This window comes from Poromitra crassiceps (assembly GCF_964638095.1).
Source record: "Poromitra crassiceps genome assembly, chromosome: 27".
NCBI classification, from domain to species: domain Eukaryota; kingdom Metazoa; phylum Chordata; class Actinopteri; order Beryciformes; family Melamphaidae; genus Poromitra; species Poromitra crassiceps.
The window spans coordinates 18396272-18418496 of record NC_139650.1 but is presented as its reverse complement, the minus strand read 5'-3'; the positions used below and the strand labels follow the sequence as shown (position 1 = coordinate 18418496).

Here is a 22225-nt window from a genome sequence, read left to right as displayed (position 1 = left end):
GCTATTGTGTATATTATAATCATGCCCATGCATTCATTTGTGTTTTCTCTATTTTTCTTGCATATTGATATGTTGTGTTCTGTATTTCATCACAGCTCAAACAGAAAGCCACACAGAGTCTTGTTCAAACACCTTTCACTCCTTTTCTCCTCTTCCTTTTTTTTTCTGTGTTTTTTCACCTATTTTCTCACCAATTGTTCTGGGCCAATTCCCCCTGCTGTCCCGGTTGTTGCTCCGCCCCCTCTGCCCATCTGAGAGTTGTAGACTAGTACTGCATACACTTCCTCCGATACATGTGCAGTCGCCAGCCGTTTCTTTTCACCTGACAATGAGGAGTTTCACCTGCAGGACGTAGCACGTGAGAGGATCACCCTATACCCCCCCCCCAGTTCCCCTCCCACAAAACAGGCGCCCCAACCTACCAGAGGCACTAGTGCAGCGAGCAGGACTCATACCAAACCGACCAGAGGCACTAGTGCAGCGAGCAGGACTCATACCAAACCGACCAGAGGCACTAGTGCAGCGAGCAGGACTCATACCAAACCGACCAGAGGCACTAGTGCAGTGAGCAGGACTCATACCAAACCAACCAGAGGCACTAGTGCAGCGAGCAGGACACATACCAAACCGACCAGAGGCACTAGTGCAGTGAGCAGGACTCATACCAAACCGACCAGAGGCACTAGTGCAGCGAGCAGGACTCATACCAAACCGACCAGAGGCAATAGTGCAGCGAGCAGGACTCATACCAAACCGACCAGAGGCACTAGTGCAGCGAGCAGGACTCATACCAAACCGACCAGAGGCACTAGTGCAGCGAGCAGGACTCATACCAAACCGACCAGAGGCACTAGTGCAGCGAGCAGGACTCATACCAAACCGACCAGAGGCACTAGTGCAGCGAGCAGGACTCATACCAAACTGACCAGAGGCACTAGTGCAGCGAGCAGGACTCATACCAAACCGACCAGAGGCACTATTGCAGCGAGCAGGACTCATACCAAACCGACCAGAGGCACTAGTGCAGCGAGCAGGACTCATACCAAACCGACCAGAGGCACTAGTGCAGCGAGCAGGACTCATACCAAACTGACCAGAGGCACTAGTGCAGCGAGCAGGACTCATACCAAACCGACCAGAGGCACTAGTGCAGCGAGCAGGACTCATACCAAACCGACCAGAGGCACTAGTGCAGCGAGCAGGACTCATACCAAACCGACCAGAGGCACTAGTGCAGCGAGCAGGACACATATTAAACCGACCAGAGGCACTAGTGCAGCGAGCAGGACTCATACCAAACCGACCAGAGGCACTAGTGCAGCGAGCAGGACACATATTAAACCGACCAGAGGCACTAGTGCAGCGAGCAGGACACATACCAAACCGACCAGAGGCACTAGTGCAGCGAGCAGGACTCATACCAAACTGACCAGAGGCACTAGTGCAGCGAGCAGGACTCATACCAAACCGACCAGAGGCACTAGTGCAGCGAGCAGGACACATATTAAACCGACCAGAGGCACTAGTGCAGCGAGCAGGACTCATACCAAACCGACCAGAGGCACTAGTGCAGCGAGCAGGACACATATTAAACCGACCAGAGGCACTAGTGCAGCGAGCAGGACACATACCAAACCGACCAGAGGCACTAGTGCAGCGAGCAGGACTCATACCAAACCGGCTTCCCACCCGCAGACACGGCCAATTGTGTCTGTAGGAACATCTGACCAACTCGGGGAAGTACCGCTGCCGGGGATTGAACCCGGTTTCCACGGTGGTAGGCGAGTGCTTTTACCTTCTCCACCGGTGGTTCTCAAATGGGGGTCCAGGGACCCCCAGGGTCCTTGAGGGGGTTCGAGGGGGTCCCCAGCCAAAAGGGGGGCAATTTATTTATTTTATTTTTTTCTTTTTCTTTTTTTCTTTTTTTTATTTGGCCATAGCAACCAGAGAGCAGCGGCAGCCAAACGCGCCAGCGTTCACTCAACCGGAGCAGGGCCACCAACATAAAACACGGACAAACAACAAAAAGAAAGGAAGGGGGGGGGGGGGGGGGTTGGTGTGACAGTGACCAGTGTGTATTTCTCCTGTCTGGAGTGACAGTGTGTATTCTCCTGTCTGGAGTGACAGTGTGTATTTCTCCTGTCTGGAGTGACAGTGTATTTCTCCTGTCTGGAGTGACAGTGTGTATTTCTCCTGTCTGAAGTGACAGTGTGTTTCTCCTGTCTGAGTGACAGTGTGTTTCTCCTGTCTGGAGTGACAGTGTGGTCTTTCTCCTGTCTGGAGTGACAGTGTGTCTTTCTCCTGTCTGGAGTGACAGTGTGTATTCTCCTGTCTGGAGTGACAGTGTGTGTTTCTCCTGTCTGGAGTGACAGTGTGTATTTCTCCTGTCTGAAGTGACAGTGTGTATTTCTCCTGTCTGGAGTGACAGTGTGTATTTCTCCTGTCTGGAGTGACAGTGTGTGTTTCTCCTGTCTGGAGTGACAGTGTGTATTTCTCCTGTCTGAAGTGACAGTGTGTATTTCTCCTGTCTGGAGTGACAGTGTGTTTCTCCTGTCTGGAGTGACAGTGTGTATTTCTCCTGTCTGGAGTGACAGTGTGTCTTTCTCCTGTCTGGAGTGACAGTGTGTGTTTCTCCTGTCTGAAGTGACAGTGTGTCTTTCTCCTGTCTGAAGTGACAGTGTGTATTTCTCCTGTCTGGAGTGACAGTGTGTGTTTCTCCTGTCTGAAGTGACAGTGTGTCTTTCTCCTGTCTGAAGTGACAGTGTGTGTTTCTCCTGTCTGGAGTGACAGTGTGTATTTCTCCTGTCTGGAGTGACAGTGTGTCTTTCTCCTGTCTGGAGTGACAGTGTGTCTTTCTCCTGTCTGGAGTGACAGTGTGTCTTTCTCCTGTCTGGAGTGACAGTGTGTATTTCTCCTGTCTGGAGTGACAGTGTGTTTCTCCTGTCTGGAGTGACAGTGTGTATTTCTCCTGTCTGGAGTGACAGTGTGTTTCTCCTGTCTGGAGTGACAGTGTGTGTTTCTCCTGTCTGAAGTGACAGTGTGTTTCTCCTGTCTGGAGTGACAGTGTGTATTTCTCCTGTCTGGAGTGACAGTGTGTCTTTCTCCTGTCTGGAGTGACAGTGTGTGTTTCTCCTGTCTGAAGTGACAGTGTGTTTCTCCTGTCTGGAGTGACAGTGTGTCTTTCTCCTGTCTGGAGTGACAGTGTGTCTTTCTCCTGTCTGGAGTGACAGTGTGTCTTTCTCCTGTCTGGAGTGACAGTGTGTATTTCTCCTGTCTGGAGTGACAGTGTGTGTTTCTCCTGTCTGGAGTGACAGTGTGTATTTCTCCTGTCTGAAGTGACAGTGTGTATTTCTCCTGTCTGGAGTGACAGTGTGTTTCTCCTGTCTGGAGTGACAGTGTGTGTTTCTCCTGTCTGGAGTGACAGTGTGTCTTTCTCCTGTCTGGAGTGACAGTGTGTCTTTCTCCTGTCTGGAGTGACAGTGTGTATTTGTCCTGTCTGGAGTGACAGTGTGTATTTCTCCTGTCTGAAGTGACAGTGTGTTTCTCCTGTCTGAAGTGACAGTGTGTTTCTCCTGTCTGAAGTGACAGTGTGTATTTCTCCTGTCTGGAGTGACAGTGTATTTCTCCTGTCTGGAGTGACAGTGTGTATTTCTCCTGTCTGGAGTGACAGTGTGTTTCTCCTGTCTGGAGTGACAGTGTGTCTTTCTCCTGTCTGAAGTGACAGTGTGTCTTTCTCCTGTCTGGAGTGACAGTGTGTGTTTCTCCTGTCTGAAGTGACAGTGTGTATTTCTCCTGTCTGGAGTGACAGTGTGTATTTCTCCTGTCTGGAGTGACAGTGTGTATTTCTCCTGTCTGGAGTGACAGTGTGTATTTGTCCTGTCTGGAGTGACAGTGTGTATTTCTCCTGTCTGGAGTGACAGTGTGTATTTGTCCTGTCTGGAGTGACAGTGTGTCTTTCTCCTGTCTGGAGTGACAGTGTGTATTTCTCCTGTCTGGAGTGACAGTGTGTCTTTCTCCTGTCTGGAGTGACAGTGTGTATTTGTCCTGTCTGGAGTGACAGTGTGTATTTCTCCTGTCTGAAGTGACAGTGTGTTTCTCCTGTCTGAAGTGACAGTGTGTTTCTCCTGTCTGAAGTGACAGTGTGTATTTCTCCTGTCTGGAGTGACAGTGTGTATTTCTCCTGTCTGGAGTGACAGTGTGTTTCTCCTGTCTGGAGTGACAGTGTGTCTTTCTCCTGTCTGAAGTGACAGTGTGTCTTTCTCCTGTCTGGAGTGACAGTGTGTGTTTCTCCTGTCTGAAGTGACAGTGTGTATTTCTCCTGTCTGGAGTGACAGTGTGTATTTCTCCTGTCTGGAGTGACAGTGTGTATTTCTCCTGTCTGGAGTGACAGTGTGTATTTCTCCTGTCTGGAGTGACAGTGTGTCTTTCTCCTGTCTGGAGTGACAGTGTGTATTTCTCCTGTCTGAAGTGACAGTGTGTTTCTCCTGTCTGGAGTGACAGTGTGTGTTTCTCCTGTCTGAAGTGACAGTGTCTTTCTCCTGTCTGAAGTGACAGTGTGTATTTCTCCTGTCTGAAGTGACAGTGTGTATTTCTCCTGTCTGAAGTGACAGTGTGTTTCTCCTGTCTGAAGTGACAGTGTATTTCTCCTGTCTGAAGTGACAGTGTATTTCTCCTGTCTGAAGTGACAGTGTGTTTCTCCTGTCTGAAGTGACAGTGTGTATTTCTCCTGTCTGGAGTGACAGTGTGTTTCTCCTGTCTGAAGTGACAGTGTGTATTTCTCCTGTCTGGAGTGACAGTGTATTTCTCCTGTCTGGAGTGACAGTGTGTATTTCTCCTGTCTGAAGTGACAGTGTGTATTTCTCCTGTCTGGAGTGACAGTGTGTATTTCTCCTGTCTGGAGTGACAGTGTGTCTTTCTCCTGTCTGAAGTGACACTGTGTCTTTCTCCTGTCTGAAGTGACAGTGTGTATTTCTCCTGTCTGGAGTGACAGTGTATTTCTCCTGTCTGGAGTGACAGTGTGTATTTCTCCTGTCTGGAGTGACAGTGTGTATTTCTCCTGTCTGGAGTGACAGTGTGTATTTCTCCTGTCTGAAGTGACAGTGTGTATTTCTCCTGTCTGGAGTGACAGTGTGTATTTCTCCTGTCTGGAGTGACAGTGTGTCTTTCTCCTGTCTGGAGTGACAGTGTGTATTTCTCCTGTCTGGAGTGACAGTGTGTATTTCTCCTGTCTGGAGTGACAGTGTGTCTTTCTCCTGTCTGAAGTGACACTGTGTCTTTCTCCTGTCTGAAGTGACAGTGTGTATTTCTCCTGTCTGAAGTGACAGTGTGTCTTTCTCCTGTCTGAAGTGACACTGTGTCTTTCTCCTGTCTGAAGTGACAGTGTGTATTTCTCCTGTCTGGAGTGACAGTGTGTATTTCTCCTGTCTGGAGTGACAGTGTGTCTTTCTCCTGTCTGAAGTGACAGTGTGTATTTCTCCTGTCTGGAGTGACAGTGTGTATTTCTCCTGTCTGGAGTGACAGTGTGTTTCTCCTGTCTGGAGTGACAGTGTGTATTTCTCCTGTCTGGAGTGACAGTGTGTATTTCTCCTGTCTGGAGTGACAGTGTGTTTCTCCTGTCTGAAGTGACAGTGTGTATTTCTCCTGTCTGGAGTGACAGTGTATTTCTCCTGTCTGGAGTGACAGTGTGTTTCTCCTGTCTGGAGTGACAGTGTGTATTTCTCCTGTCTGGAGTGACAGTGTGTATTTCTCCTGTCTGGAGTGACAGTGTGTATTTCTCCTGTCTGGAGTGACAGTGTGTTTCTCCTGTCTGGAGTGACAGTGTATTTCTCCTGTCTGAAGTGACAGTGTCTTTCTCCTGTCTGGAGTGACCGTGTGTATTTCTCCTGTCTGAAGTGACAGTGTGTATTTCTCCTGTCTGGAGTGACAGTGTGTATTTCTCCTGTCTGGAGTGACAGTGTGTCTTTCTCCTGTCTGAAGTGACAGTGTGTATTTCTCCTGTCTGGAGTGACAGTGTGTATTTCTCCTGTCTGGAGTGACAGTGTGTATTTCTCCTGTCTGGAGTGACAGTGTGTATTTCTCCTGTCTGGAGTGACAGTGTGTTTCTCCTGTCTGAAGTGACAGTGTGTATTTCTCCTGTCTGGAGTGACAGTGTATTTCTCCTGTCTGGAGTGACAGTGTGTATTTCTCCTGTCTGGAGTGACAGTGTGTTTCTCCTGTCTGGAGTGACAGTGTGTATTTCTCCTGTCTGGAGTGACAGTGTGTATTTCTCCTGTCTGGAGTGACAGTGTGTGTTTCTCCTGTCTGGAGTGACAGTGTATTTCTCCTGTCTGGAGTGACAGTGTGTCTTTCTCCTGTCTGAAGTGACAGTGTGTTTCTCCTGTCTGGAGTGACAGTGTGTGTTTCTCCTGTCTCGAGTGACAGTGTGTATTTCTCCTGTCTGGAGTGACAGTGTGTATTTCTCCTGTCTGGAGTGACAGTGTGTATTTCTCCTGTCTGGAGTGACAGTGTGTATTTCTCCTGTCTGGAGTGACAGTGTGTGTTTCTCCTGCAGACAGAGCCGTGCTCAAACAGACCTACTCCTCTTTAAGTCTGTTTCTTTCCCGTGACAAACACATGAGTATAGCACCATCCATCAACTGAGACCATACCACCACAGCCCCATCATGTCAGTCACCATACTAGAATTTCTCATTTAGATACTGATAGCCAGGAAAATATCAATACTCGATACGCATAAAATTAACAGAAGACAGATGGACGAACAGACGCTTCTCCATAATCTATGGCCGATAAAACTCATTAAAAACTTTGGTCTCACACAGCAGAGTAGCCCTGCTCTAGTCATCAGCCTATAAGAACACAGTAGATTAGCCCTGCTCTAGTCATCAGCCTATCAGAAGACTTTTAGCTTGTTGAAGCAACAGATACCCACCAATGAGAGAGGGGAAAATCAGTAGTAGGCTATGTTTGATTTTTCATTCACAGAAAGAACTGCTGGTATCGATACTGTTGCAAATTGGTATTGTATCCGTTTAGATTTTGTATCAATACCTGTTGCAAATGAGTATTGTTTCCATTTCAAATGTTTTTGTATCGATACTTATCAATACTATCAACACTTTTGACAAACCTTATCTCCTACAGAGCCTTGTTCAAACAGACCTACTCCTCTTAGAGTCTTTTTCTCCCCGTGACAAACGGGGTGATTATAGTGCCATCATCCATCAACCTGTGCTGTGCTTAACTGAGACCATAGCGCGCGGCAGCCCCATCATGTCCCCTTATTGCTCCATTTCCTGACTGGTCTGTTGTCTGCGCAGGTTGTCAGACGCCATATCCTCGGCTCCATCATCCAGAGCGAGCGCAGCTACCTGGAGTCTCTGCGGAGGATCCTGCAGGTGAGCTGTCGAGTCCCCCTCCAGTCCTCCTCTGCCACATGCAATATCTTCACCGTTTAGCCGTTATGAATTGCACTGAGAGGAGAGGCAGCCATATCCATCACATTACTGAGGTGTCTCAGCGTAAATAATCTTGATAAAACAGCCGTCCGTATTTCTGTGGCGCCGTGCCGATGCTGAGCGAGAGAGAGAGAGACGTAATCTCTCTTTTTAGCGGGGAGAGAGAGACTCGTATTATCTCCTCCTCGCAGAGGAAAAAAAAGAGGTGCACCTGCTGAAATGGAATCAGCCACGATCAATGGCCGTGCCATATCTCTCGCTGTCAACATGCAATGTGCTGGCTTTGTTGTTGAGTGACGTGATTGTGTTTGGTGCTTTGGAGGTTTAGCTCTTCTTCTTATTCACAGAATCCAACCAAGTGATAAATGTCTCCAGAAAGAGACGGCATCAAGGAGATGAAAGGCCGCAAGCACAATTAAGCCCTTTTCAGACATCATTTAGTTGCCGGTAAATGAGTGGGATAAGCTTTCAGGGACCACTAGTGATGTTCACAGTTCACACATAATGTGCTACATTCAGCCCTCGTTCACACAGCACGCCGAAGCAACGCTGAACCTACGCTGTACCTACGCTGTACCTACGCTGTACCTACGCTGAACCCACAAGTTTCATTTCAGCGTCCTTGTTAACAGGCGAAGCCGTTCACACCACCCGCACGTGTGCCACGCTGACGCCGTGCCGAAGCCACGCTCACGCCACGCCGAAGTGATCACTCAGGCCTGACGCCGAATTTCCAAGCGTGACGCTGAAGCCGTGAAGCCGTGAGGCATGAAGTCAAATGGGAGTTGTGGGCGGGTTCAGTGAGAGTAGGCTCTGAGAGGAAAAGAGAAGGCGTCTTGTGTACGTTCAGCTTGTGCTGCTTCAAGCTTCAGTTCTGCTTACGTTCGGCGTCCTGTGTGAATGTAGGCTTACCCTTGACCTATTCACACATGCCATGGCAATCCTGGGATAGATAGGGCATAATACAACAGTTCGCATTGCATCCCATGATAGTATGATGATACTTGGGATGCCATTGCGAACATAGATGCGAACAGGTTAGCTAAAAGTTTAGCATCGCCAGCGAGGGCTCCCACCGTTGCGGTCAGGGTACATTTCAAAATCCCTCCAGGCCTGACATTTTTTCTAGGGGAAACACTGCATGACCCCATGCAGGGAGTATCCCAGTACATTCATACATGACCCCATGCAGGGAGTATCCCAGGACATTCATATATGACCCCATGCAGGGAGTATCCCAGGACATTCATACATGACCCCATGCAGGGAGTATCCCAGGACATTCATATATGACCCCATGCAGGGAGTACCCCAGGACATTCATACATGACCCCATGCAGGGAGTATCCCAGGACATTCATATACTGTATGACCCCATGCAGGGAGTATCCCAGTACATTCATACATGACCCCATGCAGGGAGTATCCCAGGACATTCATATATGACCCCATGCAGGGAATATCCCAGGACATTCATATATGACCCCATGCAGGGAATATCCCAGGACATTCATATATGACCCCATGCAGGGAGTAACCCAGGACATTCATATATGACCCCATGCAGGGAGTATCCCAGGACATTCATATATGACCCCATGCAGGGAGTATCCCAGTACATTCATACATGACCCCATGCAGGGAGTATCCCAGGACATTCATACATGACCCCATGCAGGGAGTATCCCAGGACATTCATATATGACCCCATGCAGGGAGTATCCCAGGACATTCATATATGACCCCATGCAGGGAGTATCCCAGGACATTCATATATGACCCCATGCAGGGAGTATCCCAGGACATTCATATATGACCCCATGCAGGGAGTATCCCAGGACATTCATATATGAACCCATGCAGGGAGTACCCCAGGACATTCATACATGACCCCATGCAGGGAGTATCCCAGGACATTCATATATGACCCCATGCAGGGAATATCCCAGGACATTCATATATGACCCCATGCAGGGAGTATCCCAGGACATTCATATATGACCCCATGCAGGGAATATCCCAGGACATTCATATATGACCCCATGCAGGGAGTAACCCAGGACATTCATATATGACCCCATGCAGGGAGTATCCCAGGACATTCATATATGACCCCATGCAGGGAGTATCCCAGGACATTCATATATGACCCCATGCAGGGAGTATCCCAGGACATTCATATATGACCCCATGCAGGGAGTACCCCAGGACATTCATACATGACCCCATGCAGGGAGTATCCCAGGACATTCATATATGACCCCATGCAGGGAATATCCCAGGACATTCATATATGACCCCATGCAGGGAGTATCCCAGGACATTCATATATGACCCCATGCAGGGAATATCCCAGGACATTCATATATGACCCCATGCAGGGAGTAACCCAGGACATTCATATATGACCCCATGCAGGGAGTATCCCAGGACATTCATATATGACCCCATGCAGGGAGTATCCCAGGACATTCATATATGACCCCATGCAGGGAGTATCCCAGGACATTCATATATGACCCCATGCAGGGAGTATCCCAGGACATTCATACATGACCCCCATGCAGGGAGTATCCCAGGACGTTCCAGGGAAAGGCTGCATGTCTGAAAGGGGCTTCAGACATTGAAGGTTGAAACTTTTATTATCGCTGTAACAGATTGTTCCTTCTCCCGATGATTCATTTTCTTGTGATAGATTTATGGCGATAAGGCTTGTAAAACAACAACAAAAATCACCACCAGTTTAGCATCCATTGTTTTTCAATCGGATTTTTTCCTTGTAAATGTTTATATTGTTCCATCTTGCACGGCCAGCTTGCACACACTATTAGAGATAACTTGTGCATGTTCACTTCAAACTCAAAGAAACCCCACATTTTTACTGGCTTAGCCTGCTGTCCTCAAAGGGCTTGTCAACTCATTTCTGTACGCTATGCAAACATTCTCAATAGGGGTTCACTGATGGGGCGTCCCAGTGGGCCACCTGTCAGAGAACACGTACCACAAAGGCTTAAATCCTTCACGTGGCTGACCCGGGTTCCAATCCAACCCGTGTTCCTTTGCCGCATGTCATCCCCTCTCTCTTTCCCATCTTTCCTGTCTGCCCACTGTCCTCTCAAATAACGTCATAAATGCCCCCAAAAAATCAGGAAAAAAAAATTCCCTGATGAGTCAATCAATGCCTCTTTCACCATGTTGCTTTTGCATCTGTAGCTCTGCTGGAAGCTGCTGCCCTCCTCCATTATTATTATTCTGCCTTTTATGATTACAAGTCACCTTGAGATCTGAACACGCTTGTGGCAAATGCTGTTTTGAGGGTCGAGTCCTGTGAGTTGATGCACTTCCAGAAGTCATGACTACATCGGTTAAATATCCTTCAGAAGCTGTGACTACATGGGTTAAATATCCTTCAGAAGCTGTGACTACATGGGTTAAATATCCTTCAGAAGCTGTGACTACATGGGTTAAATATCCTTCAGAAGCTGTGACTACATGGGTTAAATATCCTTCAGAAGTCGTGACTACATGGGTTAAATATCCTTCAGAAGCTGTGACTACATGGGTTAAATATCCTTCAGAAGCCGTGACTACATGGGTTAAATATCCTTCAGAAGCTGTGACTACATGGGTTAAATATCCTTTCAGAAGCTGTGACTACATGGGTTAAATATCCTTCAGAAGCTGTGACTACATGGGTTAAATATCCTTCAGAAGCTGTGACTACATGGGTTAAATATCCTTCAGAAGCCGTGACTACATGGGTTAAATATCCTTCAGAAGCCCTGACTACATGGGTTAAATATCCTTCAGAAGCTGTGACTACATGGGTTAAATATCCTTCAGAAGCTGTGACTACATGGGTTAAATATCCTTCAGAAGCTGTGACTACATGGGTTAAATATCCTTCAGAAGCCGTGACTACATGGGTTAAATATCCTTCAGAACCTGTGACTATACATGGGTTAAATATCCTTCATATTCCTCAAGTCACATCTCTTTCTTCTTGTCTGTTTTGGCTGCTGGCTGGGCTGCTGATTCACCTTCAGCACGCGCCACGCCAACAATAACGACAACAACAACAACAACAACAACACAACTCATTTCCGTCTCCATCCCATCAGGAATACCACAGGCCTTTGATGGAAGCTGATCCACGGATCCTGAGTCCACGGAAGATCCGTCCCATCTTCTACCGGCTGAGGGAGATCACTCAGTGCCACTCCATGTTCCAGATCGCTCTGGCCTCACGTGTGCAAGAGTGGGACAGCAGTGAGAAAATTGGAGACTTATTTGTTGCTTCGGTTAGTGTTTGTTTGTTTGTGTGTTTGTTTGTTTGTGTGTGTGTTTGTTTGTTTGTTTGTTTGTTTGTTTGTTTGTTTGTGTGTGTGTGTGTGTGTGTGTGTGTGTGTGTGTGTGTGTGTGTGTTTTTGTTTCTGTTTCCCTCCATCCATAAGTGTCTATGAAATAGGGCTGGGAGACATGGACCAATAGATTCAGGCGGTGTCTCGTCGTAGACGCGTGGTCAGCACACTGACACCAATGGGGCAGCGTGGGGGAAAATTCCCCACGGGCCCTAAAACAGAAGTAAAGTTGCGTTCCCCCAGGCAGACCGGCTGTAGATAGATAGAGTACTTTATTAATCCCCTGGGGGAAATTCTTGTGTTACAGCAGAAGCCAATGTCAGTACATCTCAGTAAAACACACACACACACACACACACACACACACACACACACACACACACACACACACACACACACACACACACACACACACACACACACACACACACACACACACACACACACACACACACAGAAAGAGTCTAATCAAAAGTATGTCAGACATAGAGACCATGCCAGAAACATGTAAGGAAAGCACAGCATTTAAGTTACCTATCTACAATAAAGTTAAATAAAATAAGATAAGAAAATAAATTGCACCTGTAATTAACAGCTGTAAGCAAGCACACATGTTCTATGTGGCCAAAATGGACATTGTGCAACATCATTATAAAGTGCTGTACTGTATCTATATCGTATATCATAACTTGGTATTTTAGGCTGAATGGTGATACGCAATTTAAATATCTTGGTATTTTAAACAAAGTGGGCTAAATGTTCAGTTGGTGCTTTCACAAAATATTGACACAATGAGATTTTTGATCAATAATCATCAGTAATGTGGATATAATGACTTAGTGGGTAAAGGCAAATAATAGACCCTTTTCACGTGGGCCATTTTGTGTCGAAATGGCAGGGTAAACACAGGTGCAAGCAACACACTAATGAGCGTTTCCAACTTCCAATCATGGAAGTTGGAAACGCTCATTAGTGTTTTGCAGTCTGGTAAGTTCAGAAAATGACATCACTTTACTGTAATGCAGCCTTTAAAACCAGGAACAGACAACACTTATCACAATATTACGATGTCCAAAATGGAAGATGATATGTCTCATAGTCTCATATCACCATATCAATATAATCTCAATATATTGCCCAGCCTTAAGGTCCTTACACACCGAGCACGTTTTTTTCGTGCGATTAATTTGCACGTCAATAATATTTTCCGAACCTATATCAGTCAATGCAACCGTACACACCAATGGCGAAGTTTCGCCGAGCGTTATTGCGGTGTTTATTTTTTCGAACCACGGTCGATTTTTTAGAAGTTCGCTTCCGACGTGTACACATCTGTGGCTGTGATTGACAGGTGGGTCAAAACTCGCATCGCAATTTCGTGCCGTATATTCGCATCGCTCTTGATGTGTAAGGACCTTGAGTATGAAATTAAAATGCAAATTTGGGAGACTTATTTTGCGCTTAATGTGTGTGTGCGCGCGTGCGTGCGTGTGTGTGTGTGCGTGTGTGTGTGTGTGTGTGTGTGTGTCCATGTCCGTGCATTCTGTGCGTGTCTGCATCCGCGTGAAACAATCAAGGACATTTTTTAAAAGGACCTTATTTCTTTCTTGCCGTCTCCGTGTAACATTAGAAGCAGCATCTCTGCCAGCAGAGTTCTAATGAGCTACACGTTTGAGATGGAGCAAACAGAAGTAGTTTACCCCCCAAACATGGAGTCAATTACAGTTGTGATGAATTTCTCCACTGCATCCAATGCTCTCAGGGATGTGTGTTTACACAGTAATAATGTTGTGCATGAGTTTTTCTGTAGTGAGTCAGTGCAGCGTGCTCGTCCATAAGCCCTGCTCCTTATTTGCCTATTAGACGCGCTGATTCACTCGTCTCGCTCTCTGCCGGCCGTTATCGTCCCGTAGGTTCACATCCTCGGACCTCCTGCCACCCAATCAAATGAGTCACTCCACACTGGGAGGAGGAGGCGGCTCCCCGCTGAGCTGCCCTTTTCCCTCTGTTTGTCCCTGGCTGCTTTGAGACAGCGTGTGAACGAATAGAGTTGATTCCTTTTCGCGATTTGCGAAGCCTATTTCCTGCTCCTCCTTCAGCCGCCCGCTGTGCGTTTCATCGAGGAGTGTGAATTAATTTCCCTGTTATCATCTGAAACGCCTCAAATTGCCAGATTGAGTGTGCTGGATAGGGTGCAACATGGTCAACATGATATCTATGGATATTATTTTAACACCCCCCCCCCCCAAGTGGGCCACAACATAATTTGCAAAACATTACGATTTTCATGGGGGGGGATTATTAAGTATAAAATGCATTTCTCCGTTGTTGAATGATAGTTATTTAATTTGTAACAAATTATTTAAGTAGCCTATTGCAGACAGCCCCTCACTTTTAGTTTCTGATTTCTGTGTGCTGCTGATGGACATCAAATAAGACGTGCTCTGAGAGAACTCCGCGCTGTTTGTGGTCGGATGTGGGCCGCAAACATTTTTGAAATGTTCATGTGGGCCTTGAGTGGGAAAAAGTGTTTTCATCCTCTGACAGACAAAACGAGATGGAGATCTCTTTGGTCTTGGCTTCAAAACGGTGCTCCTCCGTCGTGCAGTGAGAGAGGTTCAAAGACGGCCGTTGTCAAAGTATTGCGACCAAGTTAGCCTAAGACGAATTGATAACAACCAATAGAAATTCCGCATGATCATATCAGTAGGCTGTAGACGCTAAATGCTAGTAGGCTAATAAATCGTTAGTCTCGCTGGCCAGCCTCCTCTCCCTTCCGTCCGAGGAGTCTGGCGCCACAGGTCTCCATCGTGGGATTGCGATGGGCGGCGCTTAGCGGCAGTGCCCTTGGAAAATAGTTTTAAACCATCCAACTTGCCGTTTTCAGCGTGTAGCAACGAGCTAGCGTGTAGGTTTCTGCCGTTAGCTTGCTAGCTAGTTAGCGTTGTTGTTTTCACTGAGGCGGCAGGGCACTATTTACAGCGACACACAGGGAGGAGGGAGCGGAAGCCGCTCTGATTGACATGGTCGGAGCCAATGACAGAGTTTGTAATAAGCCGGGAGCGGACATCCGGCTGCCACCGAAACAGTCGCTCAAATGGGAGAGCAGAGTAGAGCAGGGGAGGGTTTATCCCAGTTATGGAGACCTGCAGCACCAGACTCCTCGGACAGAAGGGAGACGAGGCTGGCCAGCGAGACTAATAAATCGTTGACATTAAAGAGCGTGGTGCAGGTAAAAAAATAAAACAATTTACAGTTAGGACTCAAGATTCTTATGAAAATACCCCCAGAAAACAAAAACAAAATTAAAACATGCCCCTAGGGCAGAAATATAGAGAAAAAGGTGGCATTATAATGCACATGTAAAATAAATGTCATCTGTGCAGATAACACCTGTGACGACACTTGGGCTACTGTACTTACTGTAATAATCATAATATATAGTCAAAGTGGTGTCTAACCTGCACCATGCTCTTTAACTCTGTTGCTAAATTGGCCACATTGGTCCAAATTCTCCTCCTCGTCCTCTTCTTTGTATGTTTTTCCAGACACATAAAATCCACTTTGCAAAGGCTCCATTCTTACTAAGCTTTGTCAGTTCATTGTTGACATTTCTACCAGACAACTGTGGCGCACATTGATCGATGCATAGCTGCATTGATCGATGCATAGCTGCATTGATCGATGCATAGCTGCGGCGCGCGCTGCTGACGTTTGATTATTGACTGCTGATCGACAGGTTGATGGAGAGATGTGCGTTGTAGCCAGTAGGTGTCAGTATCGTACAGTCTACACACATGAAACCTGATGTCCTACCCAAGTTTATTAGATCAAATGTCGCACAGTGTGGTTTGCTATAAACATATAAGATTGCTCAAATCTTACAGTCTGTAGGCGGCTTAAGACACCTCACACAGCTTGATTAAGCTTAGGATGCTTTGGGTAGGCTTAAATAACAAAAGACTTATGGCTCAATGACTTTGGGCACGCTGGGATCGAACACGGGTGTGAAAGACGAGTGTTTTATGTTGAGAAAGATGCAGTTCATCACCAATAACACGGAGCAAAGTCATTCACCAGCAAGCCTTCATAACCTTTGAGAAGCAAATTAAACAAGGGCTGAGGAGAATACTATTTTAATAAAACGTGGTTTTTGGAACATTTCAATGACAAATAAAAATACGTAAAAATAGGCTATGAGAGGTCAGTAAAGAAAAAATAAAATAAAATAAAAATCCCACGTGGGCCCGTGACAGCTTCTGGGTCCCAGCGTCGATATTTACGCCAGTGGCATGGCGCCCGTCACATTGATGAAACAGGCTGCGTGTGTGAAAGGCGCTCTCTCACACACACACGCACGCACACACACACGCATGCACGCACGCACACACACACACACACACACACACACACACTTGCACGCTCGCACGCACACGCACACGCACACACACACACACACACACACACACACACACACACACACACACACACACACACACACACACACACACACACACACACACACACACACACACTCCTCCACCTCTATTTCTCTTTGCCCAGCCTAAATGGCTGGTGAAGGGTGTTGTGGTCCCCAAGACGCTAAACAGATCAATTTTTAAGTGCTCCACTTAAATAGCCATTTTCTAGCCTCTCCTAACGCTGAAATTACCTGTAAGCTGCCCTGCGAACAGAATGCTTAGAGTCTCCATTCAAGTTGTCAGGGTAAATTACATGTGTTTATAAGCCTTTACAGAGCAAATGAAACATGGCAGAGCACTCGGCCCTCTTGTTTGTATGCCAGTTACTTCAGCCATTTCACATAATTATGCTTCTTGTTTCCCCTCAGTTTTCCAAGTCCATGGTGCTCGATGTGTACAGTGAGTATGTGAACAACTTCACCAACGCCATGGCTCTCATCAAGAAGGCCTGCGTGTCCAAACCAGCTTTCCTGGAATTCTTAAAGGTGAGATTGATCAGTTGGACACACATCATCATATTTGTCTTCTTTGGTCTACATCTCACAGCTTTTAGTGATCCAGCTGTGCCTCTGTTGCTCTATCCGTCTTCCTCTGTAGAATTGAGCAGAGCCCCAGAGATCTGGAATGGACTATTGAGTCGAGGGCTGCAATATAACAGGCTTAGGCTACGAAGCAAGCCGATCACCAGAATAAAGACCATGGATATGTACAATATCAATGTCAATTTGAAACAAAACGTTGTCAAAATACTATGTTTCTAAAATGTGGTATTTTTACGTCTACAATCTCGACGGAAATTTTAAACAAAATTCCCGTTCATTAGAAAGCCTCACTGCTTTTCCAACATGAAATGCAAATAAAACAACTCTGGTGGTTATGTTTAGGCAAGTAAAACAACTAGTAAAACAAGTAGTCACCAGCGATGTACTTCAACATGAGACAGCTGTTAGATTCTATGATGTGTATAAGGTTAATATTCACATATCTAGAAACATGATAATTATACAATGTATTTTGGTTCAGAAATGTTCACAAGATACATTTCTGTGGATTCCAGAAATGTACAACATTTTATTCTGGCGACTGGGCTGTACTATAAAGACAGCCAAATAAGTTAGTGTTGGTAAAAGACGAACAAAATACAAGATATTTAGTTATACATTTAAATTAAGTCAAAATTAAGTAAATTACAGCCACATTCAGCAGCTTTTCCAAGTTTTGCTATTGGAGAAACTGCGCCCTCTGGGTGCCATAGCATCGCTATCGCCGTTCAAAGTAAAAAAAAAAACACAGTGCCAGAACGCTCTATGTACATGTTGTGACATCGGGTACTCACCACGTGATGAAATAATAATCCATATAGTTACTTTCGTAGCAAATCCGCACCGAGTTACTTCCTTGTTTTCCTGAAGACAGCGCTTCCGCTGTACAGCGCATGCTGCCTCGGGGATGCAGGCACAAAAATGCTTAGTCCCAGGAGAGGCCTTTGGAGGGCGGTGTGTGACCAATAGAGGTGACATTCTCTCTGTTATAAGTCACTGTACCATCTTCAATGACTAAAAAGCTGTTATATTAAGGTGAAAAAGTTACTGATTGGGGCTTTAAAATCAGAATACAGACAAAGGAAAACAACAGAAGACTTTGCCGGTAGAGACCTAAGAAATTAAACCAATATTGATAATAATCAGTGTACCCGGTGTAAAAGGGTGTACCCACAACTGTGTGCTTACACATTCTGCCGGGGTAGCATTTGTTGGCTAACGCTGTAGCATCTTTTCAGACAGTCAGACAGTCAGTCTCCTTTCCTCATGCACCCGAAACATTGCAATATGTCTAGTCTAGTGCTCCCATGGTTTGCATGAGGGAAAAGAAGGCGGAAAAAAGTAAATTAAATCGGATATGAACTGTTGAGTCACAAAACTGAAGGAAATTAATTAGACTGTGTGTTACTTGGTCTATAACTGGAATAGCAAAGCAAATTGACAACTCCCACAACTAATCAAACGAGAGGTGTCTTGTTGTTTACTGTGTGTGCTTGAGTTTTCAAGGGATCATCAACAGAGAAAGACAGTGCCAAGGCCCATGGAGGCTGCCAGGAAGTGATTTAAAGTCACAATGCATCTTGCTGCTGTTTTTCCTATTGAAACAGGGCGGGATCTTTCAAAAGTTTCAACTAATATCTAATAATAATAATTAATACCTAATAATAACTAACATGTCACAAGGGCTGGTGTTTTGAGTAGGGGAAGATCTTTTTTCCCCTTCAGATTTTGAAAGTGCAGATTGTAAGCTTTTAAATGTTGTCCTACACTAAAATACTGAAATCTGAAAATAATTGAAGAAGACATTCTTATTTGATCCTGTTTTTAATATTGAGTGGGTTCTTCTAAGCTTGCCTAATATGGAAGAACCCCCCCTCCCCCAAAGAAAAATAAATAAACACTCAATATTATCTATTTTTCAGTGAAAAAAGAAAATGTTAGTCATTTTTTTGGCATATATTATCAAGTAGGTGAATGGTATGATAGAGTGAGCAAAATATGAAATTCACTCCAGCGTGCCTTTAAATGTGCTGAGTTGAACAAATGCCCTGCATCAAACATTTGCACGCACAAATAGTGCCTTGATGACTGAGCTGTGCCGCTGATTTAGGCACAGCCGACGTGTTAACTCCAGCTAACATCCGCCCGTTTCACTCTGGTGACGGGTTCCTCTCAGTGGGTGCCCACCCGCCCGCCCGGGCCATGTGACTGGTTCCTCTCAGTGGGTGCCCGTCCGGGCCATGTGACTGGTTCCTCTCAGTGGGCCATGTGACTGGTTCCTCTCAGTGGGTGCCCGCCTGCCCGGGCGATGTGACTGGAGGACCATCTCTGTCCTCTGTCTCCCCGGCGCCGCCTGCTGCAGCTCTATTGGCAGTGATCAGACACAACTGAGAATATATTGGCTAGACGACACTGACAGGCAAAGACGCACGTTCAAGGACACATTTCATTGTGTTGCTTGGGAAACACGGTCCTGCTGGCTGGCTGCGTGCATGTGACCATCAGGGCTCAAAGGACACAACGTCACATTTACAATAGTTCAATAGTTCAATATCTTTATTGTCCCAAAGGGAAATTGTTTATCCACTCAGGTAAACAACAGGGTATAAACAACACGGATGGAGCAATATAAACTGAACACATAAAAATCAAACAAATAGAGAATCCCTCAAATAAGATCATTTATCATTTCATAAAACAGGCTGGTGCAAAAGAGGAAAAATGTTATTGCCATATGAGCCGGTTAATAGAATAAAGACCTGTTTACCTTCAGGTCAGCTACCTGTGCTTTCAATGCAAAGGGACCTGCAGCTGTACACTGGTTTGTCTGTGAGTTTAACCTGCAGCTGTACACTGGTTTGTCTGTGAGTTTAACCTGCAGCTGTACACTGGTTTGTCTGTGAGTTTAACCTGCAGCTGTACACTGGTTTGTCTGTGAGTTTAACCTGCAGCTGTACACTGGTTTGTCTGTGAGTTTAACCTGCAGCTGTACACTGGTTTGTCTGTGAGTTTAACCTGCAGCTGTAGACTGGTTTGTCTGTGAGTTTAACCTGCAGCTGTAGACTGGTTTGTCTGTGAGTTTAACCTGCAGCTGTAGACTGGTTTGTCTGTGAGTCTAACCTGCAGCTGTACACTGGTTTGTCTGTGAGCTTAACCTGCAGCTGTACACTGGTTTGTCTGTGAGCTTAACCTGCAACTCCTCTCTTAAGCGTCTGTAAATTGTTTATTTATTATAAGTGCTTATAATGTTTTATAATCTAACAATAAATGTGTTTACTGTATGATGCTATTATTAACACTTATATAGTCTTATTACATAGTAAGTGCAAATACAAGAAAATGGCATTTCTTTACAAAATGAGATGACTAGCATTTGAAAAGGTGATGTCTATTAATACAAAAAGATCAATAGCATAACATGGGGGGGGGGGGGCAGTGGCTAACTTTAGTCAGATCCATGAACTTAGTTTGTATTTTATTTCCCCAAAATGAATATATAAAATTATCCTATAAGGATTCCGACGTATCTAAATTTGTGACATTAATATAAAAACATTAAGATAGGGAAAAGAGACAGTTTCATTTGTTAATGTAACACTTGCTGCCAGGCAACATTACTCTTCTGCAATTAGCAGTACACAGCATCTGAAGTAACAGTACACAGCATCTGAAGTAACAGTACACAGCATCTGAAGTAACAGTACACAGCATCTGAAGTAACAGTACACAGCATCTGAAGTAACAGTACACAGGATGTGAAGTAACAGTACACAGGATGTGAAGTAACAGTACACAGGATGTGAAGTAACACTGTAGACAACTTGGATGTTAGAAAAGGGAGGAGTTAGGTCAGTGGGTTTGTCATTGGAGAAATCAAGTGAGGAATTCACTTCACAGATTATTTGAACTGGATCAGGCTCACAAAAACCCTCCCACACACACCAGACATAATGTGTGTGTATAACGTGTATACTGTATAACTACCTTACCTTACCTTAGTATAACTACTACTAATAAGTGTTAATTAATAGGTAAGAAGAGCTCTTGGATCAGTCTTAAAAGATCCTGTAAAAATATTTTTGTTCTCGTTCCTTCTCTCATAGTTCAGCTCAGACAACATTTCATAACATACACTAAATGTGTCTGATGGTTTGCCAGTTCAGTGTGGCACAAATTTGCCACTTTTCGGCTGAATTGATAACATGCAGTATCCCGCCGTCTTCTGACCTCCACCCACACTCCTACATAGAAGACATAACGCGTCTTCTGACCTCCACCCACACTCCTACATAGAAGACATAACACGTCTTCTGACCTCCACCCACACTCCTACATAGAAGACATAACGTGTCTTCTGACCTCCACCCACACTCCTACATAGAAGACATAACACGTCTTCTGACCTCCACCCACACTCCTACATAGAAGACATAACGTGTCTTCTGACCTCCACCCACACTCCTACATAGAAGACATAACACGTCTTCTGACCTCCACCCACACTCCTAACGTGTCTTCTGACCTCCACCCACACTCCTACATAGAAGACATAACACGTCTTCTGACCTCCACCCACACTCCTACATAGAAGACATAACACGTCTTCTGACCTCCACCCACACTCCTACATAGAAGACATAACGCATCTTCTGACCTCCACCCACACTCCTACATAGAAGACATAACGCGTCTTCTGACCTCCACCCACACTCCTACATAGAAGACATAACGCACTCATGAAGCAGCTCATCCTGCTACTCTCATATGACTAACAGGCCCTGCTTTTCCTACCTTCTCCACACACTCGCACGCCTACACACAGTCACACACAGTCTCCAGAGGATTCTATCAAGCTTCTCTCAAAGTGGGAGGAACACAGTTCACTTGTCTTCCTTCCTGTGGAAGAAGACGTCTTCCTCTCGATGTCCTGCTTGTCTCTACTAAAGCCCAGAGTTGACTCTGTACTTTTTTCTTTTGTCTTTAACCTTTATTTAACAAGATCAAAACAATTGAGATATAACATCTCTTTTACAATTGCGACCTGGCCAAGAAGGCAGCAAAGTTACATGTCAGATTGTACATGTTAACATGTAAGAAACAAAACAATAGCGGGGCACGGTGGCGCAGTGGTAAGCGCTCTCGCCTCACAGCTCGAAGGTCCTGGGTTCGATTCCCACCTGGGACGCTGTGAGCGCTGAAGGAATGCGTGCCCGTCCGCATGTCCTCCAGTGCCCACCGCCCGGGTGGGGTTGTCAAAAGGGCCTTTCTGTGTGGAGTTTGCATGTTCTCCCCGTGCCCCCCGGGGGTTTCCTTCATATAGGAACCCCCTTCACCAAAACATGCAATATGCTGGTCGCTGAAGTGATGCCTCCTCTTGTCGTTAG

The 22225-nt window shown here is 45.8% G+C and overlaps 1 protein-coding gene across 1 annotated transcript in view; it reads left to right on the top strand.

Moving 5' to 3' along the window:
• The window catches only part of arhgef10la (Rho guanine nucleotide exchange factor (GEF) 10-like a), a gene marked incomplete at both ends in the record, with an annotated part of 249251 nt that overhangs the window by 41418 nt on the left and 185608 nt on the right, over positions 1-22225 (top strand). The window contains 3 exons of the mRNA XM_083661638.1: positions 7266-7397; positions 11579-11758; positions 16668-16784. Of these exons, the coding sequence (XP_083517764.1) occupies positions 7266-7397; positions 11579-11758; positions 16668-16784 (429 nt within the window). The remainder of the gene's footprint in view (positions 1-7265; positions 7398-11578; positions 11759-16667; positions 16785-22225) is intronic.